This window comes from Lycium ferocissimum, chromosome 5, assembly GCF_029784015.1.
Source record: "Lycium ferocissimum isolate CSIRO_LF1 chromosome 5, AGI_CSIRO_Lferr_CH_V1, whole genome shotgun sequence".
In the NCBI taxonomy this organism is placed as follows: Eukaryota; Viridiplantae; Streptophyta; class Magnoliopsida; order Solanales; family Solanaceae; genus Lycium; species Lycium ferocissimum.
The window spans coordinates 31,655,877-31,667,740 of NC_081346.1; the positions used below are offsets into that span (position 1 = coordinate 31,655,877).

At 35.9% G+C, this 11,864-nt stretch overlaps 1 protein-coding gene across 22 annotated transcripts; it reads left to right on the forward strand.

The window, feature by feature from the left end:
* Positions 1-556: 556 nt before the first annotated feature.
* On the forward strand, positions 557-5,253 carry LOC132056707 (uncharacterized). 22 transcript variants are annotated; one of them, XM_059449015.1, is made up of 5 exons: positions 575-784; positions 1,952-2,016; positions 3,642-3,685; positions 4,224-4,294; positions 4,932-5,253. In XM_059449015.1, the coding sequence occupies exons 2-5, from the start codon at positions 1,977-1,979 to the stop codon at positions 5,122-5,124; spliced, it is 348 nt and encodes a 115-aa protein (XP_059304998.1). In that variant the 5' UTR covers positions 575-784; positions 1,952-1,976; the 3' UTR covers positions 5,125-5,253. The 22 variants fall into 22 exon arrangements, 1 of the variants encoding a protein (XP_059304998.1); XR_009414916.1 differs by lacking the exon at positions 4,224-4,294 and having other exon boundaries at positions 557-784; XR_009414914.1 differs by lacking the exon at positions 4,224-4,294 and having other exon boundaries at positions 558-784; positions 1,955-2,016.
* The last annotated feature ends 6,611 nt before the right edge of the window (positions 5,254-11,864 follow it).

Consider the following 11,864-nt stretch of genomic DNA (forward strand, 5'->3'; position numbering starts at 1 on the left):
TACACTATTTAAAAACAAACCCCCAAAGGGAACAAATAGAACAAATACTGGTTTTGTCAAGCCCAACAAACCCTGTTTTCGAACTCCTAAGGAGAACGAGAACACAAACAACACTAAAAACTATAATTTCACAACCACATACACTATTTACAAACACACAAACCCCAACAACTTGAACAAATACAACAAATAAGGGTTTCTCAAGCATTGAACAACAAAATAAACAACATTGTAGACAAACCCATGTTATTCTTCTTCTTCTCTGACCAAAATCATCATTTTCACACTTTGATTTCAAAACCCTAACTTTAAAAGAAGAAAGAGTTGAGCGATTTTACCTGAGAGAAATGGAGAGCAGCAGTTCATTGCTGAGTCGGCTTTTGAAAAGGTTGATGACGGTTTCAAGAAGCACATTTAGCAGTTGAGATCACGAACACTGGATTTGAACGTTGAAAGTTTGAAGGAGCAGTTGAGATCGATCGTGTGTTTTGAATGAATTCGTGTGTTTTGATATGGACCGATGTTGAGTTTGAAATAACCTGTAGTTGGATTAAATGGTTTGGGGTCTTTTTTGTATTTTATAAAAGATTAACAAGTTTGGCAAAATACATTTTCAATCCCAATTTTCTTAATCCCAAATTTAATTGGGTTTTGACTTGATGTGGTCCCTACAAGTCACCTCTAGTAATTTCCAAACTTAAAAGTCACCTTCAGTTAAATTTTTGAAGTTTCTCTCTCCTAGGCTATCTGGAATTTTCCTTCATTCTTGTCTTCTCTTTATTTGGTAAGGTTTTGAATCTTCTTCTTGGCTTCTCCTTCTTCTTCAAGTATATATCGGATCTATATGATCTGCTGAGTGATACGACCAAGGGCATTAGGTGTTATGGTAAATTAGTGGTGCTCTTTTACATTTTCAAGACATGTACACGTGTAGATTTTGTTGCAGACCCACTTGATTTTGCCTGCCCCAATTTTTTCTTTGTAAAATTTGGTAAGCAATCTATCATTTGGCTTTTACGATTTCTCTCCATCCTTTGGTGAGTTTTCTATTTTCTTTTTTTGATCTATTTTCTTTTGTTTTTTATCTTCTATTTTCTCTGCTTAACTCTTCTTTTTTATTTCTATCTTTTACTTTCCCTGTGTAATTTTGTTGCATTTTCTGTTCTTTCTAAAACAATTTGGTGACTTTTCAGTTTCCCCTTCCTTGCCTTTTCCTCTGTTTTTTCAATCATGCGTATGTTTCAATATGAAAATTTTGGGTCTAATTTTTTCTAACTTCTATCAGGTTGTTTTCTGTGTAATTAGTTTCCAATAGATAGCAGAACTTCCCAGAGTTCTGATAATCTACACTCGGAATTGAATGAAGGATGTAAATGAGCTCTTTTTTATCTTTATGAAATAAAAACAAGAATTTATAATGGCTGTAGCAGGTACTGATTCACAATATCTGCAACTACATGCATGATATTACATTACTCCTACATATATTGTGTTTGTTTCTTTAGTACAATGGTTGTATGTATTTGGCCCTTTTTCCTGTTCATGTATATTGTAGGAAAAAGGGAAAGCAAAATTGTTTTAACCAGAGCAACTGAAGCACGTAGCCCTTTAAGATCTTTTAGAATGCTTTGAGGACAAGCAAAATTGTTTGCCTTACTTGCTGAATTTATTTGCCCGAAATTTGACCGCTCTGCATTAGGAACTTCTTGGATCTTGGAAATTGGAATAGAATGGTTCAAGGGTCCTAGACGAAACAATTTATTTTCTTTTCTTTTGTGTATATAATAAGTGTGAATTTTGTGGTAAGACCAAGGGCATTACTGTAAATATAATACAAAGTGTGGCTGTTATGGTAAATTATTCATTTAAGCAGGACTCAAATATTCTTCGTACTAGGTCATAATGTTTGTATCCGCTTACCTTCATTGAATTTTTGGTGTAAATATTGTAGCAGTAATGGTATTAAGACGAACTCAATGGGAATAGAGAAGGGCTATGTGAACGAAATTCCCAAAGGTCAGTAAATGCATTTATGCTCAGTCAATTATTTCAGTTGTCTTTATGTTCTACATTAGAGTTGGCAAAAATGAGTTAGTCACCCGCCTTTCTATAAAAAACCACCAGTAAAGCAGTTTCTTATAATTTTGTAAGACTTATGAGAAAGAAAACAACTGGGCTTGCAGTAGGGGAAACGAGGTTGTTGAAAGTCGAGGTGAGCAAGAAGAAGAGTAGATTATGGTAGGTCATTGGTGAATTCCTGAGATTCTATGTTTTGTTGGAGAGAATATGTAGGAGTAGCTTTTTATTTAAAGAAATTTCTATTCGAGTATTTTAGCTATTTATTTTTGCCATGAATGTGTAAGTGGTCATGTCTAAAATAGTTGGAAGTACTTATCAAAAAAAAATTTATAGTTGGAAGTATGGCGAACAAAAGCATCTCTGCTTTGGCGATAACTGAATTAAGTTCTGACTAGCTGTTTTAAGCTAATTTTGACACTACTAAAAAGTTGTAATTAGGTCCTTGGTAGTAGAACTGGCAATAAAATGATTTGCGTCTAATATTTGGTGTATCTTATCTCATATGTTTTTACTATATACCTTCTCAAAAAATGTTTTTACTATATAACCATCTCATTTCATGTGGATTTGGCATGTAATCTACAGCTTCATATCTGATTTGAGTTCATCCTTGACGTTTACAATGATCAGTGGCTTACTTTCATCCACTAGACCCCCTAAAAGTTCTTCATTTACATTCTCATGTTTCCCATAAAGTACTAATAGTAAATATGAGTTAGAAAAGACTTCAATATTAAACAGAAAATTAAGAAATGTTGGAGATTTTGGGTGTCTTTTTCTTCTTCAACTTTGGCATAATTGATCTTTTACAAGTACTTTTGGTGTTTGTCTCTAACAAGTTCTGCTTAAAGTGAGACCAATGGTGTTATCAGTGGCTTTTTATTTCTCGCTGCGGAGAAACAGGAAAATGGATAGTTCTATGTAAGTACTTGCTACATTTGCAGATTCCCCTATTTGGGCATAGGGACTAAAGGAAAGCATCTCTGTTCTTGACTTGAAATAGAGTAGTACATCTTCAACTATAAGTTCCTTCACACAAGGCAAATTATTCATCCGCAGATTCTCATACAGTTCAGTGATGTCGGCAAATTTAAATTTGCTTTATTAAAAAAGAGAATGAACAAGGACAATATTTTGATAGTGCTTTATAGTTTCATCATGCTATAACTACTGATATCATTTTGCTCAGGATTCATTATTAATGAAAAGCTTCCATTCTATTTCTATCATTGGCATCTTTTTAACACTAAAGTATAAATAATTAATTTATTAATTTTTTTCATTTTATATCTTGGTCAGTAGAAAATATGTACAGACAACTTTTCTAATGGTCATATAAAAACAAGATATGCTGGTGTCACTCGAGGATGACAATTTGGTTTTGGACTGAGCGTAAAAAAGGAGGCAAATCCAATGTAATCTTACCGCAAATCTGGTCTTGGCATCTGATGAATTTCCTCTTGGCCTTGGACGATTATCTTAGGATACATTATGCTATATGAAGTGGCATGCTTTTTTTGTTACTGACTCATGATGATTGTTTGACTCACATAAATTTGCAGAAAACAGATATCCAAATGTGCAGCGGGTGTTTAAGGTTTCTAAGGTAATTTCAATTGTATTCTTAGTGCTCTTTGTTCTCTTGAAAATTCCTTGTAGGTGGTTATATATAAAATTATATCATTTACTACATCTTCATGAACTTTCGACATCTACATGGCATGGATCTTGACGCCCTGCCTTTGCTGTACTCACCACCCATTATGTGTCTTATTAAGTCAAGTTAGTCTTTCTAATTAATTTTTTATGTGATGGATGCCTAATACAAGGTTATGTTCTCATAAAATTCATATAAGTGGCAAGGAAAGAGAAAGAAACACACACACCCCCCCCCCCACACACACACAACATTGGGCATTAGCTCGAGAATTCATGAAGTGCTTTTGCCTAGATATATTGGAGTTTGTGAATAAGATCGACGACTTTATGTGTGCTGTATGTGTTTTTTAAGTCTCTATGTTATGTTCTTCCAACTGTTTAAAAACTGAAAATATGATAAGTTCATTTCTATTTGTATTACTTTTTATTTTATTTTCATATCTTCCTGTTAGCATCTGAGACGAGAAGTACAATTTAAAATTTAGGAATTGAAGTGTTGTTATATAGCCCATTATAGCTCAACAAATTGGAGGCAGGTAACTTCATCATTAGTCAAGTAATGTCCGAGGCAATATCTTGATGAGCCACTTAGGTTGTTGTTGGTTCTCTTTTTTCTAACTAAAATAAGATAAAATAAAAAGATGAAGGTCATGGTCAGTATTCTTTAATCCTAATAACACAATTAAATTTGTTAATTTCATTTCTCTGATTATGAGATGTGATAAACTGGTATTTAGAGAGTAGTAGTGTGAAAAGCAAGTAAATAAGATGAAATAGGAAGAAAAGATAGTAAGGGGAATGACCCAAATCATTTATCTTTATTGTGAAACATGTGAATTATGTACTTGTGTTAAGCATGATTCAGCAGAGCATGATTGTGAACAAGAGTTAGAAGTTGAATTGCTTATATGAGGAGATTGAATTGCATTGTGGAAATTGGGTTCTCAAAAATCTTTTTAACAATTGGGAGTTATCAGACATGGTCTTTATTGTTGGAAAGGAAATGTGCTAGCTGATAAGCTAATTTTAGCAGAGCTTTTTGGTTTTAGTTCATCAGTTAAAGTTGTCCACCTGCGATATACAAGTTATTCACAGTTACATGTGTCAACATGTTTCAATCTGGGAGTCATTTTTGTATTTCTGCTTTGCCTCGTGCTCTTTTACTGTTTGAAGCCTATGCTGAAATCTTACAGGTTGCTCCGTCACAAGAGAAAAAATTTCAATCCTTTCATCCTCAAAGGTCTCCGTCACATGTACATGAGTCTTCATATAGAAGATGAAACGACTTACATTTACTTCAGCGGATGTATTTCTATAAAGCCCTTTGATATATTTGTATTCTCATATATTGTCATGATTCAATCAAAGATAGTTATTATAACGTAATAACCCAAATTAACCATATTGGGCCTGTGCATTGCATGGGCAAACCTTGCTAGTTTATTTTAGAACGTAGGATGATTAGAAAATTCATGAGGAGATAAATATGAGCACCACGTGACAGGCATCTGAAGTCGACACTGTTGTCATATTAATGATTTTATTTTTGGGAATTTACATAAATATACAATTCAACAAGCTAAATTTCATCCGCATAGCCAATTAAAAAAATTACATCTTTGTAGCCCAACAAAATATAACCAGTTGCACAAAACCTCATCTTTTCAAGCAAATCTAGAGATTTCATCCATTTTCATCCAACACTTTTGTCACCACTCAACCCGGGGGCCATGACGGGCACCCGGAGCTAAACTATACAATTCAACAAGCTAAATTTCATCTGTATAGACAATTAAAAAAAATTACATCTTTGTCTCCCAACAAAATATAACCCAAATGCACCAAACCTTATCTTTTCAAGCAAATCTAGAGATTTCATCCATTTTCATCCAACTCTTTTGTCACGACCCAATCGGAAAGCCATGACGGGCATCCGGAGCTAACACACCGAACAGCTCTAAATATACATCTCATAAACATTCCTGGGTGGACCATAAAGATAGCTCCTGGATATCATAATCTGTAAGGACATATATCACAATATAACAGCACATCTCTATATAATCTTCAACAACAAGACTACTAAAATGTTATACAATGATATGAACCGGTAGGGTTATGAAATGTCTAACTATACACACATGTCTACGAGCCTCTACATAGAATACAAGTGACCATAAGGACTAATACCAATAGACTGCAGCTCCGAAGTAAGTGGAATGCTCCTAAGAATCAGTTGATAAATCACCTACGGGTCAAATTCGTGTACTTGTCTACCTGCGGGCATGAACGCAACGTCCTCAAGAAAGGACGTTCAAACAATGTACTGAGTATGTAAGGCAGAATAACAAAATAATAAGAAATATAGAACATAATATGAGATAAAGATAACCTGTACATCTGATTGCCTCATAAGGCGGATACCATGCGTGCTTAGCTTTCTTTTTTAAAAAAAATCATTCTTCATATATATATATATATATATACTGCTGCGGAACGTGCAGCCCGATCCATACCCATATATCCCGCGTTCGGGACGATGTCATGATATACCAACTGATCAGGTGGCTGTGTGTATATAACTCCTTGCCCTTTTCCCATATCCCCTATATACATATATATACATCGTATACATATATAATATAAGTAGCATGCATGGGAGCCCAAATAAAAGTTACCACTTTATCGGAGTGACATAAGGTCGGTAACCTTTGATTTTTATTATGGAACAATCATCATCGCTATATCTCCCCTTGAAAGAACAATGATTATAAGGTGAGATCAACAACAATGAATAAGATCAAGGAAATCATGAAATAAGCTCAACAATCTCATCATAGCATTTAAAATCATAAACTTTAAAACTTCTAGAAACGGAATCATCATCATCATCATCATTTTCATCATGAAAACATAATCATCTTTAGCGTCATAGAAACTTTAAGAATCATGAATCTTTAGCTTTTGGAAATAAGGACATTATGGAAGACATGTATGGATTCACAAGGAAGAAGTCATCATTGTCATCATGGCCCTCATAGAAAACATCTTATCTTTAATATCATAAAAACCTTGAGAATCATGAACTTCTAGCTTTTCGGGAACAAGGATGTTATGGAAGACATATATGGAATCGTAATGTAGGAGTCATACCTTTAGAAAGAAAGGGACTAGACTTACATACCTTTTCGGTCGCCTTAACTTTAACTATTTAACGCTTATCCTCCTAAGCTCGTAAATCTACATTCACGAGAATTCATATTATCGTTAGGCTTATCGTCATATGCTTGTCTTAAGCCCTCAAATTAATTCCTTTTAAAATCTGCTGAAATTTGGGCATCATCTCCCCTGTTTATATCCCTAGCCCGAAATCACAATACCAACAAAACAACAACAATAGCAATACTAATATCAACAACATCATCATCAATACCAAAATATTCCATAAAACATCTCACACGATGTTTTTCAGCATACAACAACAATATACACTTCCTTTCTTCCCAATCAAGGAGCATAATCTCATCAACACACCAACAACATTAGATAACATCCATATACATGTAAATCAGCCCAACCAAACGGCCACAACATTCTTAAAACAGTCCATAAACACAACAAGTACAACACAACACTTTATGACCTTTCCTCCATAACTATTTTCACTTTTAAGACTTGCTAAACCTTGAAATCAACTCAACATAAGAGATAGGATGAAGAACATGCCTTATACTTGAAGAAATTTAGCCATACCAACTTTCTTCAAGACCAAACTCGCCACAACATCAAGTAGAAGCAAGAACAATCACCTTTCATGGACTAGTTTGGTGTAATTTTGTTAAATTCTTGATTTAATCGGCTATAAATGTTTGGGGAATGTGTTAGGAGATTGCTAGAACTCATGGGAGTGTAAAATGATGAAAAAATGGGGTTGATGGGGGGGGGGGGTAGGGGTGGGTTTATACCCCTTGAAAGTCGGTGGAACCGACTTTCCTAAGTGGGACCCGCGGAAGCCATTTGGCAGTTTGGAGGGTTATATTAAAATGGCCATAACTCTTTACTCCGATGTCGTTTTGACTAACGGTTTGTTGAGTTGGAAATTAGACTCGATGAATTTCATTTTAGGCTTTTGAAACACCTTAAAACTCCTAATATACCTGGAGATATACCCCTCCAAAGTTGACCCAATATTCTGCCAACTTTTTTCCAAATTTTCGACAAACTTATTTTCTTCGATTTGCTTGGTTCCGGAATCTTCCAAAACTCTCCATACATGATATTTATCATTAATAATACTTGATAATGGTCATGTCCTTTGGTTTCAAGGTTGTCCTTCCCGGTTACGACTTACGAGATCGTAATTTATCCTGTGCTTCATTGTTACGAACTTCCCATGGCTTGTACCTTTCAAAACTTCATGAGACGTCTCCGATACTCCATTAATACGGTGAAGTATATGGCATGCTCATGCTCTGAAAATGTGAGGTGTAACATCTTTTGTCATGACCCAACCCGAGGGCCATGACGGGCAACCTGAGCTAAACTACCGAGCACCACAAAACGTACTTCTCATAGTCATATCTAAGTGGGCCATAAAACACTTTCATTTGGTATTTTGGCCTAAATTCCTTGACTCCTCGATACTCCATCAAATCCTTTTTTTTGATGACTGCATGTGTTTCTATAGTCCCATATTTAATAATGCCCGAACTCTTTCTTCTATATCGAGGATCATCGAAATAAGCAAGAATACTATTTCGACGGAAAATACCATTTACGGGGATTTCAATCGAGATAATCGAACAGGCGAATTAGTTCATTAATCAGAAGGACACAAGCCCAAAAGCCCTATAAATATATATATATATATATATATATATATATATATATATATATATACGCGCGCGTCATCAAACTGATCTCAAGTACACAAGCCGACAAGGCTATCAAAAATATGATGACACAACAAAGTATGGACCGAGATGGTCATAGAACTTCTAATTGTACATATCTGTCTACAAGCCTTTACATAGAGTACACAACATGATAAGGACGGGACAAGACCCCGCCATGCCCAAATGTACACAAAAGGATCATACTGAGCTGAGCTGCAACTCTGAAACAAGTGGAGTGCTCATGTACTAACGCTAAGATGGAAGCCTAAGGATTTGTACCGTCTCCCTGTCTACCTGCGGGCATGAACACAGCGTCCATAAACAAAAGGATGTCAGTACAAATAAAGTACTGAGTATGTAAGACATGGAAAGCAACATAACATAGATATCAAAATGACAAGAGATAAAAGAGATAACCTGTGCATTTGATTGCCTCTTAAGGTAGATGTCATGCATGCTTGCCTTTTTAATTTAAAAAAAAAAAACATTTTCATACATATACATATATCATAATACCGTACCCGACCATATAGGCTCGGTGTCATCCGTACCCGGCCATAATAGGCTCGATTTTATCCGTATCCAATTGCAGTGGTATGTACAATAGGTGCCGTACCGGGCCGACTATAGCGCGACTTGATGTGAGAAAATAGCTACATATATATATATATATATAAGCATGCATCAGAGCCCAAGGAAAAGTTATGACTCCATCGGAGTGACGTAAGGTCGGTAACCTACGATTATCATTATGAATCTATCATCATCATCATCATATCTTACCTTGAAGGAACAATAATCACAAGATGAGATCAACTTAAACAAACAAGATCAATAACCATGAGCCAAAATCAATAATCATGAGGTAAAGATCAACAATATCATAAGAACATCAAGAAACATAAGCTTCTACTATTTCTAAGAGAGGAATCATTATAGACATCATTTGTGTAAGTTCGTATTGATAAGATCATGCCATAAGAAAGAAAGGGACAGCCTTAACATACCTTGTCATCTTACTTAAAAACTCAACATCTATCCTCCCGAGCTTGCAAATCTACATTCAAGATAATTCAAACTAAGGTTAAGTCGTCGAAACGCTTATAAGATCAAACTAAACTGTTAGGTGAGCTAACAGAATTTGGGCAGCATTTCTCTCCTATATCACTTACTTCCACCAAATTCTAAAACAGCTCCTAAACTTCATTAACAACATCAACAATACCATAGCCAAGAGATTATATTCAAACTAAACTTAAAACTATCCAAAACTTCCTTACAAATTCAATCCATAGCCAATAATTTCAACATAACATCTTATAACCTTTCTACCATGATTCTCTTCATCTTTAAGGCTTGATAAACCCTCAAATGAACTCAACATAGGAAACAAGATGAAGAACATACCTTATATTTGAAGAAAATCAACTTACACAATTTGTTTCAAGACCAAACTCTCCACAACTCCAAGTAGAGCCAAGAACAATCACTTTCTAGGGATTAGTTAAGGATTTTATGGCTTGATCTCTTCTCGATTTGATTTGAGATGTTTATGGGTGTTTTTGGATGTTTGAGAGAGATTAGAAGGTCACCAGGGTTTTAATTTGATGAAGAAGAATGATCCCAAGTCGTGGGAAAATCATTTTATAGGCCAAAACAAAAATGTCTACCGAATTTAAAGTTTCTAGAATTCTCGGGCAAAGTACGGTCAAAAAGTGCAGGACGCACTTCAAAGAACGGGCCGTACTTTTAGACCACACTTGGGAGGGTCAAAATCCACATTCTAGAAATTTTGGGTGAAGTGCGGGGCAAAAAGTGTGGGACGCACTTCAAAGAAAGGCCCGTACTTCTATCCCTTACTTCTTAGAATCGTGATTTTTCAGTTGCATTGGAAAGAAGCCTCGCTGAACTTGGATTTACATAGGTTATGGATTCCATAACTCCTCATATTCTAGGAGATATGCCTCTTTCAAGGTGGACCAAAAATCCTGTTCAAAATTTTGCCAAGTTTTTTTAAATTTTTGACAAACTTAATTTCTTCGATTCACTTAATCCTGAAACCTTTAGACACTTGTTATAAGTCCTCCTTAACCTTATAAGGGTTCCATGACCTCTCCAGGCTTATGTTGGTTTACTTACGATGCAATGACGCGAAAATTTTCGAGGTGTAACATCCTTCCCCTCTTAAGAACATTCGTCCTCGAATGTTAGACATTTAGGGGTTTTATCAAAATTTCGGCAGAGTCTCCCCTGTAACTATATCACTACCATCCTGTCACAACAACCCAAAATATACAACGGGCCATAACAAGCAATTGCAATAATGGCCTCACACGACCAGAAATCATAAAAATAAAGAATAATGCACCTGAAGACAATGGTATCTCTGTCTGAGCCTCCTCTAGAGTAGAAACAAATGCAGATTCCTGGATCTCATATCTTCTTTAGCTTCCCAAGTCATTTCCTCAACATTTCTGTTCCTCCAAAGGACCTTAACTGATGCTACATCTTTATTTCTTAATCTTCGAACTTGTCTGTCTAGAATGGCAATGGGAACCTCTTCATATGATAGTTGCTCGGTAACCTGATCATTATCTACGGGAACGATTCTGGAAGAATCTCTGATGCACTTATGAAGCATTGATAAATGGAAGACTGGATGGACTGATACCAAATCTGGAGGCAAATCTAACTCATAGGCCACCTGGCCCACTTTACGTACAATCCTGTAAGGTCCAATATACCGAGGACTAAGCTCACCTTTCTTCTTGCCAAATCTCATTACGCCTTTCATGGGTAACACCTTCAGGAATACCCAGTCATCAATCTAAAATTCTAAATCTCATCGACGATTATCTGCATAAGATTTCTGACGACTCTGGGCTGCCAATAATCAATCCTGAATAAGTTTGACCTTCTCCACAGCTTGTTGGACCAAGTCTGGTCCTACTAACTTAGTCTCCCCCACCTCGAACCATCCAATTGGTAATCTACACCTCCGCACATGTAGAGCCCTATACGGGGCCATCTGAATACTGGAATGATAGCTATTATTATATGCAAACTCAATAAGCGACAAATGATCATCCCAGCTACCTTTGAAATCTATCACACATGCCCGTAACATATCCTCAAGGGTATAAATAGTACGCTCAGCCTGCCCGTCTGTCTGGAGATGGAATGCGGTGCTAAGACTCACCTGAGTCCCCAAACCCTTCTGAAAGGACTTCC